At 34.0% G+C, this 23,081-nt stretch overlaps 4 protein-coding genes across 11 annotated transcripts; 2 read left to right on the plus strand and 2 right to left on the minus strand.

Annotated features, from left to right (window-relative positions):
• Positions 1–3,196: 3,196 nt before the first annotated feature.
• LOC106636175 (uncharacterized) lies at positions 3,197–4,693 on the minus strand. Its single transcript, XM_014348495.2, has 4 exons — positions 4,462–4,693; positions 3,941–4,213; positions 3,755–3,863; positions 3,197–3,673 (listed from the first exon to the last, which is right to left on the minus strand). Exons 1-4 carry the CDS (start codon positions 4,537–4,539, stop codon positions 3,426–3,428), a joined length of 708 nt encoding a protein of 235 aa, XP_014203981.2. The 5' UTR covers positions 4,540–4,693; the 3' UTR covers positions 3,197–3,425.
• Positions 4,694–9,588: 4,895 nt separating this feature from the next.
• On the plus strand, positions 9,589–12,237 carry PGAP5 (Per1-like protein PGAP5). Of its 2 annotated transcripts, none has more exons than XM_089591196.1 (9): positions 9,589–9,846; positions 10,617–10,762; positions 10,857–10,927; positions 11,002–11,142; positions 11,225–11,392; positions 11,467–11,552; positions 11,625–11,747; positions 11,825–11,965; positions 12,047–12,237. In XM_089591196.1, the coding sequence occupies exons 2-9, from the start codon at positions 10,698–10,700 to the stop codon at positions 12,200–12,202; spliced, it is 951 nt and encodes a 316-aa protein (XP_089447322.1). In that variant the 5' UTR covers positions 9,589–9,846; positions 10,617–10,697; the 3' UTR covers positions 12,203–12,237. The 2 variants fall into 2 exon arrangements, with proteins under 2 accessions (XP_089447322.1, XP_014204125.2); XM_014348639.2 differs by lacking the exon at positions 9,589–9,846 and adding an exon at positions 10,276–10,541.
• Positions 12,238–12,649: 412 nt separating this feature from the next.
• On the minus strand, positions 12,650–16,659 carry TM9SF4 (transmembrane 9 superfamily protein member 4). 4 transcript variants are annotated; one of them, XM_014348586.2, is made up of 12 exons: positions 16,642–16,659; positions 16,152–16,511; positions 15,805–15,874; positions 15,539–15,719; positions 15,299–15,445; positions 15,067–15,219; positions 14,728–15,005; positions 14,333–14,545; positions 14,098–14,255; positions 13,714–13,973; positions 13,457–13,640; positions 12,650–13,379 (listed from the first exon to the last, which is right to left on the minus strand). In XM_014348586.2, exons 2-12 carry the CDS (start codon positions 16,152–16,154, stop codon positions 13,140–13,142), a joined length of 1,887 nt encoding a protein of 628 aa, XP_014204072.2. In that variant the 5' UTR covers positions 16,155–16,511; positions 16,642–16,659; the 3' UTR covers positions 12,650–13,139. The 4 variants fall into 4 exon arrangements, with proteins under 4 accessions (XP_014204072.2, XP_089447320.1, XP_014204074.2 ...); XM_089591194.1 differs by lacking the exon at positions 16,642–16,659 and adding an exon at positions 16,597–16,622; XM_014348588.2 differs by lacking the exon at positions 16,642–16,659 and having other exon boundaries at positions 16,152–16,217; positions 16,297–16,577.
• Positions 16,660–17,119: 460 nt separating this feature from the next.
• Positions 17,120–23,011, plus strand: LOC106636234 (neuroguidin). Of its 4 annotated transcripts, none has more exons than XM_089591174.1 (4): positions 17,120–17,187; positions 18,290–18,812; positions 18,929–19,270; positions 19,353–23,011. In XM_089591174.1, exons 2-4 carry the CDS (start codon positions 18,302–18,304, stop codon positions 19,376–19,378), a joined length of 879 nt encoding a protein of 292 aa, XP_089447300.1. In that variant the 5' UTR covers positions 17,120–17,187; positions 18,290–18,301; the 3' UTR covers positions 19,379–23,011. The 4 variants fall into 4 exon arrangements, with proteins under 4 accessions (XP_089447300.1, XP_014204058.2, XP_014204057.2 ...); XM_014348572.2 differs by lacking the exon at positions 17,120–17,187 and adding an exon at positions 17,244–17,367; XM_014348571.2 differs by lacking the exon at positions 17,120–17,187 and adding an exon at positions 17,569–17,806.
• Positions 23,012–23,081: the final 70 nt, after the last annotated feature.

Below are 23,081 nucleotides of genomic sequence, written 5' to 3' on the forward strand. Positions count from 1 at the left end.
TACTTTCCTTGAAAATTCGTTCAACGTTTTATAGAATCACGATTTCTTCGACTAGATGCAATGTTAAAAAAAATTATTCTCGATTCTCACCAGCACACCGTATATCCATACAAAAACTGTTCACGCTTTGATTGATAGTATTTTTATGAGCAAAAAAAAAAAATTCTTAGCAACTTACCTCCGTACGCTCGAAACTTTTTAAATAAAATGGTAAAGTTTAACGACTCGCACTGAGTCGTAATTACCGATCAACTCTTAAGTAGAGCCCAGATATAAGATCGTGCTGATGTTTATCTAATCTGCGGGTGAAGCTCGTTGGGAAACGTGGTTTAAAATTGATTAAAATAAAAAATCGAATCTCCTTTTAAGCAATTGATCATGTACGTATGCGAAATTACGCTACGTTTGTATGTATGAACATTAAAACTAAACTTCTTTTTAAATTAATAGGGATTATTGAGAAAATTAAAGTGAACAGTAGAAAAAAACATTGAAACATTGTATTTTTGACCCACTACATAATCATCAAGGTATATGTCAACAAATATCTCTCGAGATTTGACGATTTCTACTGGAAGTGAAAGGCAAGTTAATCTTCATTGTGTGTTTGACTTTCTAGGTTTTTAGTATAGCAACCTGATCAAACTTCTTAAAGCAAATATGAAATGACGCGTTGGAATGTATTGGAAAAATTATGCACAAACAAGTACATGTTTTATTATTTATCAACATTAGTGGGGGTACATTTTTTCTCACTTTGACGTAGTCAACAAGACATATGTTTGACATTAACCATATACATTTATTTTATAATAGTAACCTTTTTTTTCCTTACACTGTCTCCGTAATGCTTGTTGATTAAAAAAAAATCGTTTTTTTTTTGTTTATCATAAGTTTAATTAAACATTTGTAAGGTATTACTAGCTCTGACGAAAACAAAGATTAAATAATGTTATCGTTTTATTTAATCAGTGATAAGATATATTTTAGCCGTGAATCCTATAGTGATAAACTACAATAATGATGATGAACAAAGTTTTTTTTTAAACGGTTACAACATCTTTATAGCCACCCAGTGGTGCGAAAAAAATATTTAATGTATACGTTAACCAATGATGTGAGTCGCATGTTCCAATGTTTTTTCGTTGATGAAACCATCGAGCAACTTCGTCAGTTCGGAATCAATTGTGCCAATAAATAAATACTGGTGGAAGTTGACGGCGTGAGGCAGCGATGAGCTGATTAATTTATTTATACTCTCCGAGGCCTCCTCATCGTCATAGATACCGGTAGCGCGAAACTAAAAAAAAAAAAAAAAATAACTGTATTTGTTGATTCCGCGTGTTTAATCGAGTTTTCGGGAATGATATTCGTCGTTCTTACGTCGATCGATCCCAGGGAGATATTTGTGGATAAAGCATCAATTGATAATTTGTTTGTTTCTTTAGCTGCACTGAGTTTTATCTTGACCGCGACTGTGAGGTCTTTGGCATCAAACCTAAGGGTAATGTAGAATTGAAAATAAAAATATAAAGTTGTCAATGAAGGTGATGGTTTTTTTTCACGGAAGGACATATTTATGCTGAAAAAAGACAAGGTGGTGAGAGCGCACGTAGGAAAATTAAACAATAAACAAGTGTACAGGTCAGATCATGTCATTTTAATGTGTAAATATGTTTTTAATATTTGCACCAATATGCAAATTGTCTATTTTCACCGTCGTAACTGGATGGTATCTTTACTTTTCTACCAGCATTGTACATTAACTTGTAAATGTATAAAAACACATTTGAGCCACTATTCCTCGAAGAAAACTCGACGGATCATCATACCCAAAACATTCTTAAGAAAAAAATTCTCACTACAAAAATAAAAACCTTAACTGATAAGTATTACTTCGAATGGAATATTTTATTATTTGCAATCAAAAATTATTTAATATGATTTCAATAGTGCAGGTTTATTAGTAATAAGTGTTTAATATATGTCTGAATCAATATATTAGATAAAAAAAAATAATGTTGAGTTGCATTTTTGTCAATAATGCATGGATGATGGCTCTGAATTTCTCACGGGGCACAAAAATAATACCTATATTTGTATGTTATTTGTAATGTTGATAGAAATTTTAGTATAGTATACATAAATAAGTTTTCATTGTCGAAACTTGGTCTTTTGTCAATTGAAACTTTCTGAAAAATCTTGATTTCAACGAAGAAACTACAAGAATAGCTTAAACAACGTCCTTGAATTTTTGAGTTTGATCTATTGAGTATTTTTCAAGTAATTTATGTACAAAGTCAAGGAAATAATTTAAAAATGTAAACTATAAATACTACGTGATAAAAATTTTAGTCATACACTGTATCACCATTTCCGAAAAGAGGAAAATCCGGCCAATCTTTTTTGAATGCTTTTAAACCGTACGAAGTCACCACTTTTAAACTAGACCAGGTTGCGTTTAGCGTCAATTCCTGGTCTTGAAATTTGAAATGAGCTTCGTTGACTTTATAATTGGACAAGCCCCCAACCTTGAGATTACTCGCGTTGAAATCGACGCTGAACAACAAAAAAAACGAATGTAAAATTCTCGCAATCCAAATTGAATCACCTGGTACCTAACAAATGTTGCAGTAAATACCTGAATAGATCGTTGTTGATGGTGATATTTTGAAAATCAGTTTCAAAAGGATCGAGAACTGGAATTCCTAGGGTATTGTTTTCAGATCTCATGACATCTTTCAAACTTTCAAAAAAGACCTTCAACTGTCTATCCGGGGCCACTATTTTTATCTTACGATATACATGTAGAATGTGATACGTGAAAAATGACCGATCGAAATATATATCGGAAGATATTGCGAGCACAATAATCGCAATTACCGAGATGGCTATCGAGAACTTCATCACGCGTCGTGTATGTTTTTTACATGTAATAAACGATGAGTATGAACAGCAACTGTTTCAAGCACGAGCGGTTATTAATTGTCGGAATATTTTATCTTATCGCTTTGTAAGTTTAGAATGTGTTTTTTGAAGGTTACAATGGTTATTGGGTGACGATTGAAACGATGTCAAAAATGTGAGAGCCATCATGGTAGAAAGTAGGTACACAAGATTAAATATACACAAGTTGATATTCATCGCAATGTGTAAACATAATTTTACGATTTTATTAAGCAGAGGTATAAATTTTTGTATTATAAAATATCCTATTGAAAAATGTCTGTTATAATAGGTATCAGTTCTTTGTTGATGATCTGCTTTCATTCTGAAGATTAACTCATATTTGAAAACATTTTTTTTTATGTGTAATGTACTTAGATGAATGAATGTTTAACAAACATTAAAAAAGGTAATGCTTAAGACGTGTACAAAATATTAATTTTTATATATATATATATACATAAATTCTAAGGAAAAATCTACACTATCTTGGGAACATTCTTAGGCTTAAATTTAAGATTAACACCAGCACTTTTTAATGTCTCTTCCAAAACAGCAAGCTTTTGTAATGATTTTTTTACTTTTTTTACGTGCTTTGCCTCGGCTAATGGAAGATCGTTTTTCTTCAATTCTTTCATGCGATTCTTTACTTTGGGGTTTATCTTTGTAGACCATGGTTGACCTAAAAAGAAGCCTCGATGTTGTTTTTCTGGTGGTATGTAGGTAGCTGTAAAACAAATATTATTTAATAATTGAGAAAGAAAAATGTAACTGTAAAAGAATTGTTGCTTATACTAGGAGTTATTACTTTTCAAAAGCCTGCCACACATCAAATAGTTGTTCATAGTTTCTGCAGCAATCTTTGCCACTTCTGGTTCTTTGAATTCAACGTAACCATATCCTCTACTCTTTCCAGTCTGAAAAGTCATAAAATTGACATCATCTAACTTACAAGCAGTCATACTAACGATATTTACAAAACGTAGTAGTCTACCTTTCTTGATCTCGCTACCCTCACATGAGTAACTGTCCCAAATTGTTCAAAATACTCTTTCATTTCATTTTCAAAAAATCCATGAGGAATGTGTCCAATGTAAACAACTCCTCTGGTTGATTGGAACGGTTTTTCTTTTTTCTGAGGTGATTTTGCTGCATTATTTCTTTTGCTCTTTTTGGAATTGTTTGAAATTATCGTCTTAGCGACTTTTAAAGTTTTCTTAGGAACTTCTTCTGTTGTCTTTATCTTGGTTACTTTGTTGTTTTTGTTCTGCAACAGAGCGAGCAATATATGAAACACAGAATTATTATTTTGGTAAAAACAATAAAAGTTCATGTGATTTACTTATATTTTTTGTATTTTACGCAACAAACCAACACATATCGTGTTCAATATTGTTGTGAATAAGTATAATTTTTTTAGATATTACTTAGAAAAAAAAAAACTGTAATAAAAACTGAAATTTTATTTTAAAAAACATATCGCAAAATAGGTTATATTTTAAAAACTTCGTTTACCTTTACGATATTTGTCACATTGCTGACGGCTTTGCTGAGAACCGATATTCCCGGTGCTTTCGTCTTCTTCACTTTCATGTTATTATTTTTGCTGTGTCTATTCGCACCAAATCCACGTAATTACGTGGATATAAGGTTAGGAATTTTAAAGAAAAACGCTACTTTTTCAAATAAAGTATGTCCACGTAAAGTGAAGTTCGCACCAGTGCTCTCGGGCGTCTATTGAAGCGGGAGGGAAGAACGAACGCACGAGCGCACGAGTGCACCGAAAGTGCACGAGCATTTATATATATATTACGATATTTTTCCAACTAGCTATCAGCGCCATCTAGCGGATGATTATTCTCGAGAAAACTCGTGGCTCAGATACCCTACGGACGTTTTTTTATTTCGGATGACGAAGAAAATCTTAACTCGGATTTCGCTATGTAAAATGTGACGGAGAAATACGAGTAGTGCTTTTTTTCGTCCGCCGTAAGGGTCACCGCTGATTGGCTCTACTATTTGTAGGCTGTCAAATTTGTCAGCGGACGAAAAAGAGCACATCTCAGATTTCTTCATGTTATTTTACTTTGCGAAATCTGAGTTGAGCTTTCCTTCGTCATCCGAAATAAAAGAACGTCCGTAGGATACATATATATGGCTTTACGGCAGCGCAAAGCGCAATACACTTAACCGCTTGTGGTGACAATTCTATCCTGCTATACCTGCATGCTTTATTGCGCTCCATGTGACTGCAGCCCAAGATTGTCTTTTAGTTATCAGTTGTCAAAATGATTCAATTTGGTATCTGTACATTTTTAACCGGTAAATTTTTAGGTAAAAGATAAATTGTAAACTTGCCGCAAACAGCACAAAATATGTCAACTTATTATTGCCTATCTATTAAATTGGTTGCGGCTGGTTTATAATTGATTACATGGCTCTACTGTAAGTATAGTAATAATTATTAGGATCAGCGCCATCTAGCGTTGCGGATTTTTAAACTAAAAAGTGGCCCTAAACTTTTCAACCAGAGCTTTAGCGCTTAGAGCCACTTAGCCTATTATAAACCAGCCGCAACTCATTTAGTGGCTATAAAATAAAAAATTAATTATACATGTGTTTTTGGCGGCAAGTAAACAATCTATCTTTTACTCGAAAATTTATCTTCAAAAGTATAAATACATAGTAGATCAATTTTTTGATAAAAAATAGATTGTTAATTTGCCGCCAAAAACACATGTATAATTAATTTTTTATTTTATAGCTGCAAAATGAGTTGCGGCTGGTTTATAATAGGCTAAGTGGCTCTAAGCGCTGAAGCTCTGGTTGAAAAGTTTAGGGCCACTTTTTGGTTAAAAAATCCGCAACGCTAGATGGCGCTGATCCAAATAATTATCACTATATACTTCCAGTAAAGCCACATAGGGTGTTTTCCGCAATCGTCACCAGCAAGTAATTTAAGGTTGCGCTCTACGCTACCATCAGGTCGGTAAGTCAACTACCTTGAATTAACTGGCGCTCTGTTCCGTAATCTGGCCAGTTAAAATAGCAGACGACAGTCAACAGCGATGAAATCTTCACTTTTTTCAACAAGGTAGTTGACTTACTGACCTGACGGTAACGTAGAGTGCAAATTTAAATTACTTGGTGGTGACGATTGCGGCAAACACCCCAAGCGGCGTTACCACCACGACCTACGTAACTTTACAGCCTCTGATTTTTTCATTCTGGTAAAGAGAGCACGGTGTAAGATGTACGTGAAGTTATGTGTAGTAATTAAAGAAATTACTACTAAGTAATGCCATATGGTCGATTTTATTAAACCATATGAATATCTCTATTTTTAGAGCTCGACTTTTGAGTAAAAAATAGATTGTAAACTTGCCGCATACAGCACAAACTACGTCAACTTTTTATTATCTATCTATAAGATTAGTTGCGGCTGGTTTATAACTAACAAAGTGACTTTGCTGTGAATAGCAATAGTTATTTGGATCAGCGCCATCTAGCGGTCTTTATTTTTTGGCCAAAAGTGGCTCCTAAAATTCTCAATCAGAGCATTCAGGATTAGAGCCATTTAGTCAATTATAAACCAGCCGCAACTTATGATGAAGCTATAAGATGAAAAAATAACGATACTTGTGTTTTAGGCGGCAAGTTAACAATCTATTTTCTACCAAAAATCGACCTCCTATGTGTTTGTACTTTTGAAGATAAACTTTCAAGCATAAGACGTATTGTTAACTTGCCGCCAAGAACACATGTATCGTTATTTTTTCATTTTATAGCTTCATCATGAGTTGCGGCTGGTTTGTAATTGACTAAATGGCTCTAATCCTGAATGCTCTGATTGAGAATTTTAGGAGCCACTTTTGGCCAAAAAATAAAGACCGCTAGATGGCGCTGATCCAAAATAATTATTGCTACTTACAGTAAAGTCACTTTATTAGTTATAAACCAGCCGCAACTAATTTTACAGATAGATAATAAAAATTTAACGCAGTTTGTGCTGTTTGCGGCAAGTTTACAATCTATTTTTTACTCAAAAGTCGACCTCTAAAAATAGAGATATTCATATGGTTTAATAAAATCGACCATATGGCATTACTTAGTAGTAATTTCTTTAATTACTACACATAACTTCACGTACATCTTACACCGTGCTGTCTTTACCAGAATGAAAAAATCAGAGGCTGTAAAGTTACGTAGGTCGTGGTGGTAACGCCGCTTGGGGTGTTGGCCGCAATCGTCACCTAAGTAATTTAAATTTGCACTCTACGTTACTGTCAGGTCAGTTAGTAAACTACCTTGAATTAAACTGGGGCTATTTTTCGTAATCTGGCCAGTTAAAACAGCAAACGACGTGAAAGTCAAGAAAAAAGTGAAGATTTCATCGCTGTTGACTGTCGTCTGCTATTTTAACTGGCCAGATTACGGAACAGAGCGCCAGTTAATTCAAGGTAGTTGACTTACCGACCTGATGGTAGCGTAGAGCGCAACCTTAAATTACTTGCTGGTGACGATTGCGGAAAACACCCATAATCAATTATAAACCAGCCGCAACTATTTTGATAAATAGACAATAATAAGTTCAAATTTTTCGTGCGGTTTGCGGCATTTTTACTATTTATCTTTTACCCGATCATCGACCTCCTATATGTTTATGCTTATAGAGGTAGATTTTGGAGGAAGAGTTTTTATCAAAATGTTAAAATTCTATAATTCTTCTAAGTATTTACTAAGTGTAACGATTAGTGTTGATTTTTGTTAATTGAAATAGGTAAAAAAACAAGTAGAGCCATAAAATGTCAGAGTTTTTTAACATTTTTATTTGATAAGTATTTTTATAAAAATATAAAATAATTTTTCCATTGCCTTTATTGACATAATGTTGAGTACATGATAATCACAGCTACAAAAGAAAATCGATGTTATAAGACCCATTGCTTAGGAACATCCCAAATTTCAATGCACACTGAGTATCAGGATCAATAATGTAGTTACTACTGTTTGCAACTACAATTGGATTACCACCTGCATGAAAAAAATTGTAATGTTTTGAAACATAATATATTAAACGTGGCATATGGTTTTACAAAATTTACTAACTAAAATTAATTTTGCCCGGCTTGGAAAATAATGTAACCTTTGTGACTTTTTGTACAATTATTTTAACACAACCGAGTTTGACTAAAATCTGTAATAATTAAGTTTTTAAGTATTGGATATGACGAGTTTAATCATATTTGAATACTTTTAACTTGTATGCAAGTAATTGCTCGGGGCCTTTTCACTTAGTCATACTTATGTACCTAGACTGGATACACCTGCCTCTTGAGCATCTCCAGATAAATATTTTCATGATAAAATATTCGAAACGCCATACCTCCATCAATCCTCTAGTGTCATACGGTTGCAATGCTGGTGAGAACCGATTTTGTACACTAGTAAGAAATAAACCTGGCCTCTCTACAATAACATAATACTGCTCCAAGCATACGATCCAAAACACGCATATTCAAAACTCCATCGATTCTTATCCAAGGTTTTATTACCACTTTGATTTCTTCTTTGCTGCTACAAGCAATTGATAAATTTATCTTGGCCAACAATGAGCGTTAAATATTTCAATGATACAAATTTCTTTTAATGGTAAATATTCGGGTAAAAGATAAATAGTAAACTTGCCGCAAACAGCACAAAAAATGTCAACTTATTATTGTCTATCAATCAAATTATTTGCGGCTGGTTTATAATTAACTAAATGGCTCTACTATAAGTTATAGTAATAATTATTTGGATCAGTGCCATCTAGCGTTGCGGATTTTTGAACCAAAAAGTGGCCCTAAACTTTTTAACCAGAGCTTTAGCGCTTAGAGCCACTTAGCCTATTATAAACCAGCCGCAACTCATTTTGTGGCTATAAAATAAAAAATTAATTATACATGTGTTTTTGGCGGCAAATTAACAATCTATTTTTTATCAAAAAATCGATCTACTATGTATTTATACTTTTGAAGATAAATTTTCGAGTAAAAGATAGATTGTTAACTTGCCGCCAAAAACACATGTATAATTAATTTTTTATTTTATAGCCTCAAAATGAGTTGCGGCTGATTTATAATAGGCTAAGTGGCCCTAAGCGCTAAAGCTCTGGTTGAAAAGTTTAGGGCCACTTTATAGTTCAAAAATCCGCAACGCTAGATGGCGCTGATCCAAAAAATTATTACTATACTTACAGTAGAGCCATGTAATCAATTGTAAACCAGCCGCAACCAATTTAATAGATAGGCAATAATAAGTTGACATATTTTGTGCTGTTTGCGGCAAGTTTACAATTTATCTTTTACCTAAAAATTTACGGGTTAAAAATGTACAGAAACCAAATTGAATCATTTTGACAACTGATAACTAAAAGACAATCTTGGGCTGCAGTCACATGGAGCGCAATAAAGCATGCAGGTATTGCAGGATAGAATTGTCACCACAAGCGGCTGTGTTAATAAGACTATTGGCTATTAAGACTGGCTATTAAGACTATTGCGCTTTGCGACGCAGGATAGTAGCCTATTGCGCGGGGCAATATACTTAACACAGCCGCTTATGGGGACAATACTATCCTGCAATACCTGCATGCTTTATTGCGCTCCATACTGGGGTGGTATTCCGTAAATTTTGTTCACTGTGTGAGCTTATGTTGTCATAGGCTGATAGGAGTGATAGGCTGATGCAGGTATAAGTAGGTATACAGCTACAGCAGACTGAGCCAGCCGGCAGCCTTAGCGATGGAATTTGACATCCATAGCCATACGATGTCAGTACTTACCATCAATGTTTGTGCCGTTTGTAGGCTTGTTTTGGTCACTTAATTGCTCCTGATGGCGGAAATGAAAACAATAAGTAATATATTTTTTTATTTTCTTCTCCGTTTGGCTAGATATGATATTTAAATAACCGATACTTAAGTACAACTTCTGACCGTAATAAAATTGACGATACAATGAGATGATTTTTTTTCTACTCATTCAGATACTTTTGTTTTACATAAAGCAACACTACCGCATTCATCCGTGTTGCTTTAAAATGCTGAATACCCATGAAAGTTAGTTTGTTTAAATTATTATAAAGGTATATAATGGTGAATTTATATTCAAAAGTATGAAAAAGCTCATGAAAGCTTCATTCACGCTTCGAGCTACAATGTTTGTAGTTCATTATGCCGATAAAAAGCAGTAAAATTCAAAATGTGACTACCAATGATATGCAATGATTGTTTATTTATTGACGAACTGTTTACACTTGCAGATATTGTCTTTGCAACTTTTCGATTGAGTGCCAATAGACACAGCGTTTTTTCATCATAATACGACGTTTTTTGCTAACTAACGTATAACAAGATAGCTGGTTAATTTGTCATTGAGGAACTTATTCCTTATTATTTTTGAGAATATACATACAATAAATACATTTTTTAACTACACAAAATGTTCGGCTCGAGACGACCATTTAGTCACTTATTAATGAAAAGCTCGATTGCGGCATTAGGAGTTTTATTTTTTACTCAATATGTCGTATACTATCTTGTCCTCATACAGGTACATTTTTTTACGAATTTTAGAAAATTTTAATCTTGAAATAAGCAAATTTTCAAATTGTTTCATTATTTCTAGTGTGCCTGGCCAGTATTGGACGAACGGAAAGTTGATCCTAAAATACCTCCTTCAACAGTTGACGAAAAACCTATTAATGTGATGTTTTTAGCTGACACTCACCTGCTGGGTTCAAGAAAAGGCCATTGGTTTGATAAATTAAAAAGGTCTCGAGAGATATATTATGAACTGCTGTACATGTACACATTTCTCCAAACATTTAACTGTTAGGGTATCTATATTTCGTTTATTATATTTTAGAGAATGGCAGATGTACAGGGCATTTCAAACGGCAATGGCACTCCATAGGCCAGATGTGATATTTGTATTAGGTATACAAGTCTTGTGATCAGGCTTTGTTTGCCCAATTTAAGAGATCACTTGATTTTTTTCGTTTTAATTCCAGGCGATCTTTTTGATGAAGGGCAATGGTGCAGCTTGGAAGAATTTCAGATGTATGTCGCAAGATTTCAAGCTACGTTTGCCGTTCCAGAAAACGCGCATCTCTATGCAGTAGCTGGAAATCACGACGTAGGATTTCATTATGGTTCGAAATATGTTAACACTTTTGATTCCCTGATGCGAGGTACTAAAAGAAAAAGTATACTAACAAGTAAATTTTGTATTAGTTATTACTCCTTATTTAAACCAAAGATTTGTGAATGCTATGAATACATCAAGCGTCAAAAGAGTCAGTATTAGAGGAAATCACTTTGTTTTACTTAACAGTATGGCTTTGGAAGGAGATGGATGTTTTTTGTGTAGACCCACAGAAGTAGCTGTCAATAAAATAAGCAGTAAGATGTTTATAATAGTCATTAATAAGTTTTTTTTCCATTTAACTAGCTAATGTAGACAATTTTTTATTTAGAATCTCTAAAATGTGCCAAAGGCGTTGGTAATAATTGCGAAAATGCTAATATTATTAAAAGATACAGTAGACCCATTCTAGTGCAAGTTAGTAAAGATTTTTGCTTGCAGTTACTACATTTTTTTCATTCATTTTGATCATTGATGATTGTGATTCAGCATTACCCGCTATATCGTGAATCTGATGAGATTTGTAACGAGGTTGATGAAGCCCCAGCAGATATAAAAAGTATCAAGTTCCGGGAAAGATGGGATTGCTTGTCAAAAGAAGCAACAGATCAAGTAAATTTTAAGCAATTAAAGATTTTTTTACCGATGTGTTTGGAAGTTGATTGTTATGCGTTTTTTAAAAATTTTAGTTACTAGATATATTAAATCCAAGACTCGTAGTTGGTGGCCATACACATCATGGATGTAGAAAAATTCACAGGCAAGATATTTTGGAAATGACAATTCCATCGTTCAGTTGGCGAAATAAAAACAATCCATCGTTCTTGTTGGTGGGTTAATGTCATTTATCTTTTTTATTTTGTTTGTTTTAGCATATATTATACGTGTTATACAAAATAATTTACTTCCAGGGCGTATTCACACCAAATAATTACGCTTTATCAAAGTGTTATATGCCTGTTGAATCAACAGTTGATAACATTTGTATAATTGGTTTAATTGGTATAATTATTTACCTAGTAATCAAATTTTGGAAAAATAGACGTTACAATAATAAAATCCTTTAAGTATTTTACGTTTGAACGTTGTAAATATTACCTGCTACGCTTTGAATTATATCACTTTACAGTTTTATATTACATTTTAATTGTTTTTATTTACCTACAAAAGTGAACAGAAGTAATGTTTTTGAATCCAAAACTGGATTTGCACAGTACACAACTAATTTTTTTTCATAATGAATCGTGTTGCAAGTTATATTTTTTGTCATTGAAACTTGTAAAAAAATTTTGTTATTCTTGATGATTAAAAAAGTAAAATTACTTTAAAACGATTAACAATGATAAATTTTGATTTAATATAATAAATTTCATAATTTTAGTAATACTTAAAAACCATATAGTACTTTAATTTTCTTCACAAATATGATAAAAATTAAGTATTAAATCTTTTAATTTTTTAAAGTTTTTTTTACAATCATCAAAGAAATAATTAGAATATCAAGTAATGATGAATTTATTTATAAATAATTGTTTACTCAGAATTATGAGAAATGATACATTTTGAAATCTACAAAGAATTCTATATAAAACGATGATTTATATATTTACACGCGCAAGATACGAACATGTTGAAGTGAGCTCATACTATACAGTCAATTCTCGATCGATCTTCAAGGATTTGTACACATTGATTCAAAAAATTAACATTTTTTCAACACTCAAGCAATTAAATTATTTTCGGATCAGCGCACTTAAATGCTACAACTAAAGAATATATTTAATACAATGTACCAGCAGATTTACAAGACTTAAAAAGTAACTGATCCCTTTCACGTGTGTAATAGTAATTTTCTGCCATTAGAGACTGGAAAATGTAATCAAACATTGCAACAATTTTCTCGTAGAGAACAAAATTACAATTAATCAAATCACAACTATTTCGTAGTTAACTTTCTTCTGGCAGAAAGAATATCACTGATTTATCAGAGTCAGTTTAGTACGACTAGTCTATTTTGACGGATGCATAAATTTTTCGGATAAACGAGTAAGCTGCAAAGAAACCGATCGTCCCGGTTAGCAGCCAAAACGTGAGCACCATCAACGTAGTGTATCCGAAATACATAAGAGTCGGTACGAGTTCCGTTATCTCCAGTTTGGTCATAAAGTAAAAGATGGAATAAGCCAGTACGTACACTGCCGAGCCACCACTGACTATGAAACTGCGCCACCACCATCTGTAATCCTGGAGTAGAAAACAGGAATAATTAGTACTAGAGTAAGATTTTTAACTCAGATAAAAAGTTTAAAGAAAAAACATACTTCTCCACAAAGTTGAAAGTACACCATGACGATTGATATCTGAGAACATGATATCACAAGAATACAAAAAACTAAGAATAAGAAACCAAAGACGTAATAAAACTGATTTTCCCATAGCGCGGTCAATATGAAAAACAGCTCAATGAAGACTGCTCCGAAAGGCAAAATACCAGCCATAAAAATACTGAAAAGTAAAGTCGATTGAGTTAATTTTTTTCATTTCCACTTTGACACAAATTATTTGAATTAAAACTTACCTCAAGATAGGATTCATGTACCAAAGTTGATCCGGTACTTGTCGAGGAATTTGGTTAGTTCTAACGGGATGTGTAAATGGTTGCTTTCGGTATCCAAAGAAGTAACCAAGGTACACGAGAGGCAAAGAAATGCCAAACCAGAGACAAAGTAACGACACCATTGTGGAGAATGGAACTGCTCCAGAGCTATGCTTGCCCCAAATGAAAAAGTTCAAGAAAAAGCATGTACCAAATACAATACCGGGATATAAAGTTGCAGCCTAAACATCAAATTGAAACAAAAAAATTTTCAATATAAACAACACAGTTTTTAAATTAATCAAATTCATCATACTTTATGTGTTATGATAGTATCTGCAGGAGTTTTGTTGCAAAAGGACTTACCAAAAACGCAGCTTTTTTCCATTCTTTTCCTTTCATAGTTTTGTATAATCGTGCAGAAAAATATCCTGCTATAAGCCCTGAGGAAACATACAGGAAAATCGCGCATGTACCAAGAGCTCCTCTGCTAGCTGGCGAAAGCATACCCAACATGGCAAAGACTGTATTACAAATAATAACAAATTAATTCTCACTTATGGTTATGTGAATAAAACTAAGAATTAAACTAACAACTCACAGATTGTTATCAGTGTCATTAAAAATATCTGTATTCCACTACCAATGACGGCAGCAAATAAGCGAGTGTTTGTTGGTGGTCGAAAAACGTCTCCATGAACAAGTTTCCAACCAGTTTCCTCGATTGCTTCATCAAGTCCGAGATCACTATCTCCAGCATTGTACCTAGCAATATCCCTACGTAGGGTTCTAATAATAATCATTGTCAAAATACCTGTTAAAATCATAAGATTATAATTAATGAAACATTTCTCATACTACAATGAGGTACAATTAGAAGGATACTGTACAAAAGAAAAACAATTGAAGCAGGAAATATATAATACAACTATTATAATATAATACATAAATGCAACTATTGCTTAGTGAAAATTGTTAATAAAAATAATATATTACCTGACAAGAAACAGACAACAACTAAAGAGTTGACAATGGAGAACCAGTGAATTTTCACATCACTCATTCCAAGATACGCATCCCATCTACTTGCCCAACTAATTTCTGATTCACTCCACTCAACGGAATAGAAGAATAGTATTTTAGTCAACTTAGGATTGACGTATTGCAGTTTGTGCTCATTGAGATTGATTTTACATGTTTCGTCTTCAAATTCTACTGTATTATAATCTATTGAATGGGCTTCCACTTCAAAACCGACGACTCGGAACTGATTCCTACAATCATTTCAGTTAATTTTTTCAATGAAGAAGATTTTCATATTTCACAAAAACTTACTCAGCATGTTTGTGGTAACTTAATTTAAATTTCAAATAATTGTTCACATAGGCTTTGTTGTTCTTATCAACACCACCTAATCTGTACCCTGGATAAACATTAGTGTTGTCATCATTTTTTTTCTGTGTAGCAGCTGGTAAATTATCAATCAACCTTCAAAAAGTATAAAGATAACGTTAATGGATCAATTACAAAAATATTTTTTATCAAAAGAAGACATTTGATGACTTACAAATGAACTGTGTACTCTTGTTTGATTCTCTCAATGAATCGGAGAGAATCTTGTTCACTCCAATTCATAGGATTTGATTTACCATGACACAAAAGTTTACAGCTAACATCTTGACCCATTGCAACTATATAAGGAGTGTTGACGATTCTAAAACCAGGAAAAAAAATTTTTTTATAAGCAACGATGTTTTGATTCCCACCTAATTTTATGTTTATTAATATTTACACTGAAAATATTTACCTGTCACCTCTGAGAATCTCTCCTAGATTCTCTGACTTATACTTTAACGTTCCTTTTTTAGGTTTACAAAATTCCAAAGAGTAATATTCGTACGGTAGTTGTGCACGGGTGCTGGTCATTTTGACAGCTTTAACATCAATATTCTGTCCTCTCTTAAACTCAACTGGAGCAACTCCGGGAACTTTGAAATACAACAGTCCACATAAAAATTCGCAAAATAAATAAGCAACATATATTTTACCATATGATTCATTCACTTAACTTACCATAGAACCCATGGACCTCAACTAAGAACATAATCAAGGCCAGCACAGCCCACCTCCGTTTTAACCTATCCTGTGGGATAAATGTCTATAATTAACAAAAGATCAAAGCTCGTATGAAGAGTCTAACTCGAGGTGACTTAAAATGACTGTATGAAAAAATTTGATGGTTGTCATGAAAAACAGAGCCAACAAGCCAATTCTTAAATAATTGAAACATTCAATGCTGAAACGACCTATGAGAAATTTTTTGCCAAATCAATCTGCACTTCGACGTTTATAACATTCAACTTGAACCCAGCAAAAATAATGAGAATCCGACTAGTTAGAGAAAAAAGGAAAGCTCTTACCATCTTTCGTTATTTTTTCTTCCGGAGTCGCGCCACGCTGACGATTTCTCTTCCTCTTGTTAGGTTCTCAACAGATGTATACCTATATAAATTTACTCCAGAGACACGATGACCAAAGAGACGACGAGGCTAACGCTTAAGTAACCTGCTAGATATTTGGATGTGTTTTCTCCGGCTGTGCTGGCTTTTTGTTGTCTTTTCTTCGTCTATGTTGCTCTTAACAGCACTTTTTTTCTTTCATCGAAGAAAAAGGCATATAGCACAGCCCAGCACACTTGCATTAAGACGATTGTTTAAGATACACTTGGAATAGTTGGAATCCAACACCTTAACACACGCACTCACATTGAGTCCACTGAGCTGAAAGTTAATTAATACAATTCGATCAATTAAGTATTTTACCAGATTCTTTTTATAACGTAGTATGATATAGGTATACGTCTACTTTGTTTCTAATTCTAATGTCATATTGTCATATCGTAATCTATACCTATACATGTTTTCAAACACTCGTCTGCACGTACGGTCTGCAGCATCTGCCCTCCTGCGGCTCCGTATATTTCTCATCTTATATTGAATATTTCTGAAGTTTTTATCATACTTGAGCAAGTACAATAAAATCCTTGGAAGAAAAAAATGTTACTAAACAACGATGTTTTACGTAGTGTTGACAATTTTTTATTCAAATTGTTCTCCAATGCAACATACATCTAATGCACTAAAGTTATTCAAACTTATGTGAGCCGTTGCGTATTTTAATATACAACTGATATCCAACTTTTTCAATATTGGATAAAAAAATTTGTTCATCTGCGGTTACGCTGTAAAATATAACGAAAGCACGTGACGGACAAAGTGTGTATAAAAATTCCAGCTTGAATTTCGCGCCATTGCAGACGACTCTGGGGAGGAAGTCAAGTTGTTGTCTTTGGTGAAATTTGTTATTGAAAATAGGCTCTTAACAATGAAGCTTTCGTGACAAAAACTAGTGAAAATTAAGAAGGTCAATAACCAGCGCAAAAATTCGGGCAGACAGGTGGTGTGAAAAAAAAATACCGAGGGAAGAAAAGTATGGGTGGTCGCTCGCTTGACCAGGCTTTTCCCGTAGGCGAAAAAATATACCCCGCAAGGAAAATATCCTCCACGTGGGGAGTTTAATTACGAGTTGAAATTTTAGTTAAATGTAGTTAATTTTCGTTGAAAAACCATGGTGCAGGTGAGTAGCGCATGTGCACGCGTTATCCGAACCGTGTGCGGTCCACGAGAGCCCCTGGAGGCGATTTTTCACGCGAGTACGCCGAGGGAGCAATTTTTCGTTTGTTTTTTTTTTCCGCTGTCATCCATTAGTAAATAGGAAAGATGGCAGCAGATTATTGCGCTTTTTTCTCGAGCCGCGGCGCTCGGGGGGGCCGACATTTTTCTTTCCTCGCGAAAAATATATTCCGATCGGGGGATGAAAATTCCGGGATTTTCCGGGCCCGAGTGATTGGGAAATTTTGGCCGCGCCACGAGGTTTGTCGACTGGTTTTTCGCGGGCTCGCGAATTTTCGCGAAGCGAGGCCCGCTCGTCGGCGAAAAAGGTGTCACGTCGGGAAAAATTATTGGAAAAAAGAGTGTGGGCTCTCGCGGCTCGAGTGCGGATGCTGGAACGAGAGGTACAAGGGGGAGGCTGTGGCCCCTGCAATCAATGTGATGATGATGCGTCGGAATTTTTATATCTCGGCGGCGGTGATCGGACGTTTGTCTCAAGAACAGTGATCGAGTGGTCCCCCACCCTCCCTATGATCTCTAAATTTGAGTTTTCACGTGGTTAATATATAGTTTGTTTACATTTTCGGAAAGTGTGACATACGAAGGAAGGCTGTTATGCCGGCAACGGGTTTTCTTAAAATTAATTGCTCGTGACATTTGTTAAGTACTCCGAAATCGCTGGTGTTTTAAAAGTTGTCAAGTGTACATTCATAACCTGGGAAAATTATTTTTTAACTTTTCAAACTTACAACATGATTGACTTACGTGTACGTGAATTTACTAAAATTTAAAAATTTTCACAACATAGCTTTGTTAAGTTTTTTTTGAAGAATTCCAAGTGATGTCAAGTAATGATTGTATAATATTGAATTTGTTTGTTTTTGTAGGCAATAGATGAAATGGAGCAGCGGGATCTGCCACAAGCATTCCGTCTGCTGGGAGAAATGAATGCCAATGTGGTTCAAGTGAATCAGTTGGTGGACAACATGCTGGTCAGGGTAAAAAATGGGGAGATCTCAACGGACAAGGGTCTTAGTTTCCTAGAAATGAAGTATCACATGCTGTTATCCTATCTTATAAATTTAACTTATGTCGTCTTGAGAAAGTGTTCTGGAGAAAGGATTGAAGGAGACCCATCGATTGATCGCTTGATTGAGATCAGAGCAGTGTTGGAAAAAATCAGGCCTATCGATTACAAGCTTAAGTACCAGATAGACAAGCTTGTGAAAACTGCAGTTACAGGAACAGCAAACAGTGATGATCCAATCAACTTTAAGCCCAATCCAGATGCCTTGGTTGGTCAGTTGGACGAGACAGAGGAAGAGTCAGGAAGTGAGGAAGAAGCTGAAGGTGCCAAAACACACAAGTCTGGAGTTTACAAGCCACCAAAACTTGCTGCTGTTCATTATGGTAATTATACATAAAGTTTAATGCTATGATAGTTTCGTATGTAAACACATTAATTTGCATCGTTGTATATAATAAATGGTAACGATTTTTGTAATATTTTTATTTTGATTTCTTAGATGGTGATGAAACAATGAAAGAAAAAATGCGCAAGGCTGAGGAAAGAGCACGCAGACGTGTTGTGTCAAATACTGTCCTACGAGAGCTAAAGGAAGAATATCTTGATGCGCCTATTGAAGATGCAAATGATATAGGACAAAAACAAGCAAGCCTTAGCCGCGAATATAAGAGGAGGATCGAATACGAAGAGAATAACTTGACACGTACACAAATGACCAAGGAAGAGAAACATCGTCTACGTCAAATGACAACTCTTGGTACACTTGGAACAGAAATTACTACTTTTGGTGGTTCCTCATCAGCAAAAAAAAGAAAAGCTCCCAAAGGGAAATCTAAAAAAAGTATGTATAAACTGTTTTATTTTTAATAAGCTTTGATAGAGCTCACATGTTCATCTTTTAATTGGACATTTTTTTATTGCAGGTTTCAAAAAGAAACGACGTCACTAAAATGTGATTTACTTCAATCGTCCTAAAAGAATTCAAAACATTGGTACTGACTATTAAGGTAAATCTCTGAAAACTTACTTCGTCACTTCCTCTTGGTAAACGAAATCGCCAGTAATACTCTCGTTGCTAAGTTATATTAATAAATTGATTGAAAAGTCTACCAATAAGGATATACTGTCAGTCAAAGAAACCAAAAACGTGACAGTTGTACTATTGTGTAAGGCATCGTAATGGTCGTAATTATAATTACCAATTATAGTTACTAATGATTTTAATCTCCAACTGTTATAAAGAAAAACGATTTTTAAATTATTATTAACTTGTCTAACTTTACATGGACAAGCGTTTTACTGATACTCATTCATTTTTTAAGAAGTGAGGCATCAGTGTTGACAGATAGTAAAATTTTGTCTTCTTTCATCGTAAAGTTGGTTGGTTAGTTAGTTGGTTGGTTTTGCCCCTCGTAGAGGAAGCGCTGTATTTTCTTTTATACTGTTTGTTTTCCACACAGATTATTGTGATTACTAATAATAGATTATTATCGAAAATTTAGAGTTTGTGTTTTTATTTTAATTTGAACTGTAAATTATTTATATTTATATTTAAATTTTGTTTTACCGCTACGTGTAATTTAAGTTTGTTTGAAAATTTCGAGAATCGGGCACGTATCTGACAACACTGATACGCGTATGGACGAATTTACTTCGCGTTAGAAGAAATAATCTAAATAAGCGATGGTGGCTTCTAAAATAAAAGAAAAAAATATTATAAAGCCCAAAGCACATCAGCCGTAAAAAAAAGAGTAAAGCTAGATTGAGATTCAAAGTTTTTTGAAAGAAATAAAAAAATAAGAAGATAGCATCGTCCGAGTGACGGCGCTCGAATCAATTGTTACAAAAGCGTAAAAATCACAAGACATTCACCAAAAGCGCAAACTCACTTTAGGCTACCGTCGAAAAAAAAGCTACACTTACCCTTTGGCACTATCGAAATTTCAGGTCTCTTAAGAAAATTACCAGTTAATTATTCACGATCGCATGTCTTAGGATTTTCTCGCTGTTCTTAGGGTAGTAATATTAGTAGATAACTAGATTAAGTATTACATGTATGTTTTGTTCGTGTTTCCCCCCTGGTAAAACAATGTTGAGGCTATTCAAAAATGAAAAAAAAAAAAAAAGAAAAAACGCAAAAAAGGAAAAAAACTTTCATTGTGACTTTTGTTTTCGGGAACTTTGCGTTCAATTTTTGTTTAACGCAGTTTATCTTTCGTTCCTTATTGTTTACTCGAATATAAAGACAAGCTTATATAATCTTTAGGCATTAAACGTGGATGTGTCAAAATTCAAAATTGATGTAAAAGGTTTTTTATCAAGCGTTTATTTCACATTACTGTATTTTGTTTCGTCTAAGAGAGAGAAAGCATGTAACATCACGGAATATTAAGAAAATATAAAAAAAAAATGGAAGTAATGTAAGATGAGTGTTACTTCATATCGAAAAAAAAATTATCAAAATTCGTTACGAACCTTTCGACAAATTGTTTAGTTCTAAAACGTTCCGTACACCAGGATAAGCTCTCCGAGCTTTACCGGGATTGCAATGCTAGAATTGTCCATCAAACTGTTTGTTTGATGGCGAATTCCAGCATCGCGATTCGTTTTGCATTTTTCGAGGAAAAAACTTTTCGGCCCCAGCGAAGCCCAATTATGTTGGTGAAGTAAATCGCTGCACCTTCCGATAAAAAAAAAAAAAAAAGAAAAAAAAAGAAGAATGAAAAAAGAAAAAAAAGTTTTTTATCGCTTACGCCAATTGTTGCAGGCTCGATCATTCACATATAGCGCTATATATTTTTTACAAAGATGTTCATTGTTTGAGCCGATTGGCGAAGCATGATGTTACGTGCATTTCTTTCTGTCCAATCTGTGACAAAGATTAAGATGAAAAAAAAAATGTGATAAATTATTCTTGAAAAATAATAGTTAAAAGAAACAAATGAGAATGGAAGATGGATGATACTAAAAAATGGAGGAAGAAAAAAAAATAGCACAATTGCTGGGCATTATTTACAAAGTGCTAGCAAAAAGCCTAAAAAAAAAAAAATGTCGTCAGCAGCCTCTCGTGTAGTTCCGATAATTGAAGCCGAAAAGGATAAATGTCAATGAAAATTTGTCGAGCCTTGTTGTGGGGGCAGATGTTGATACTTTGTTTTTTTTACTGTCAACGCGCAAGCACATGTACAATAGATTGATCGTCAGTTTGTAGACCGTATTCACGTTGCAACACAATATGGACAATGTCTGAGAAGAGATGATTTTTAAGATTTACAAACACAAGCAGATTTCAATCGAGACGCACATCATCAAATTCTACTTGACATTTAACCGGCATTTCGCTTTCAACAACTTGGACGATAAGTAATAATTGAAGAATTTCAACTATACCCCCTCCAAAGAGACCACTATGAGTCCAAATAAACTTTTCTAGGGACAGGGTTTTGAATTTTAAATAAGAGTAATAAAAAATAAAATAGAAAAAAAATAAGAGAGAGAGAACGGAGACGAGGGGGAGTGTAAGAGGGTGCTTTGATTTTTCAAAACGCTGAGCGCGAGGAGCGAGAGTCCAGCGTTTTCTACGGTATAGGCATGCGCGTTTTCAAATTTTTTTTTATTGATTTTTCCGTTGATTTTCGATTGCTTGTTTGTACGGTTACACAAACCGGAAGTCGATGAATTTTTGACCTTTTGGACTTGTAGCAAAGGGTTGTACGGCAAACGAGCGTGAATGACAAACGAATCATACTTATTACAAAAAAATTGTACGATGCAACACAAACACATATCCGCGCACAGTTACTAAACAAACTCATGTCCAAGTCTAATTTTAAGGTATCGATCGAATTCAAGAATTTGTTACCAGGTCAACCGTTTTTTCGCGTGGCTCGAATCGAAGGAATGGATTATCTTTGCGAGTCATTAAACAAAGTAACAAGCAACGCATCCGAGAAATATAAAAATTAGTGTAAAACAGGGGAGATTTGAGGGGATGGATGAAAAAGAAACTCTGTTCGTTTCTCGTTTTCCATAGCAGTGGAATGGATTTCCGACACTTCACAATGTACAGATATAAATAACACACGCTATGCGAACAGATGATTAACAATAGTTATTTATACAGAATTAGTTGTAATAACAATAAACACAGTACTTGAAGGGCGGAAAGTGAATTTCCGCGCCTTCGTTCGCGCCTGATATGCCTTGAGTCTTTCAGCATTATTATACGAAATGATACATTTTTTATTATTGTAACATGCGACAACTATAATACACATTCTTTAATATCTTAACGATGAGAAATAAAGAAAAAAAAAAAGAAAAAGAAAAAAAAACGAACAGAGTTGGCATTTATTACATAGTTCCAAAGAGAGTGAGAGAGAAAAAAAAAAGTATAGAAAAAAAACTAAGTTCACGCTGCTGTCCAATGGAGACGTCTTTGCAGCAAAGACAAAATAAAAATAATTTATTGACTGGGTACATGTGAATTATTGAATGATTTGTGAGAATCACCGTGTCAATCGGTGATGCTGATGAAACTTTTGAATACTGATAATGTTTTTTTATTATAAATTTATTATGATTGTCATTACCATTATGATTATTATCATTATTGATTGATTGATTGATTGATTGATTGTCATTATTAAAAT

The sequence above is a fragment of the Copidosoma floridanum genome, unplaced genomic scaffold, assembly GCF_036245765.1.
Source record: "Copidosoma floridanum isolate Cflo_tuat_1 unplaced genomic scaffold, Cflo_Japanese_pri ptg000013l, whole genome shotgun sequence".
NCBI lineage: Eukaryota > Metazoa > Arthropoda > Insecta > Hymenoptera > Encyrtidae > Copidosoma > Copidosoma floridanum.

Coding starts and splice junctions, on each gene's coding strand:
- LOC106636175 (XM_014348495.2), bottom strand. CDS start 4,539: ATGAAAGTGAAGAAGACGAAAGCACCGGGAATATCGGTTCTCAGCAAA. Junction 4,214..4,461: donor ATGTGACAAATATCGTAAAG/GTAAACGAAGTT, acceptor GCTCTGTTGCAG/AACAAAAACAACAAAGTAAC. Junction 3,674..3,754: donor GTGTGGCAGGCTTTTGAAAA/GTAATAACTCCT, acceptor TTTGTTTTACAG/CTACCTACATACCACCAGAA.
- TM9SF4 (XM_014348586.2), bottom strand. Junction 14,546..14,727: donor TGTTGTCTGTTTCTTGTCAG/GTAATATATTAT, acceptor TGATTTTAACAG/GTATTTTGACAATGATTATT. Junction 14,256..14,332: donor AATGACACTGATAACAATCT/GTGAGTTGTTAG, acceptor TTTGTAATACAG/TCTTTGCCATGTTGGGTATG.
- LOC106636234 (XM_014348571.2), top strand. Junction 18,813..18,928: donor ACTTGCTGCTGTTCATTATG/GTAATTATACAT, acceptor TTGATTTCTTAG/ATGGTGATGAAACAATGAAA. Junction 19,271..19,352: donor CAAAGGGAAATCTAAAAAAA/GTATGTATAAAC, acceptor TTTTTATTGCAG/GTTTCAAAAAGAAACGACGT.
- PGAP5 (XM_014348639.2), top strand. CDS start 10,431: ATGTTCGGCTCGAGACGACCATTTAGTCACTTATTAATGAAAAGCTCG. Junction 10,928..11,001: donor AGATGTGATATTTGTATTAG/GTATACAAGTCT, acceptor TTTTAATTCCAG/GCGATCTTTTTGATGAAGGG. Junction 11,143..11,224: donor CGACGTAGGATTTCATTATG/GTTCGAAATATG, acceptor ATTTTGTATTAG/TTATTACTCCTTATTTAAAC.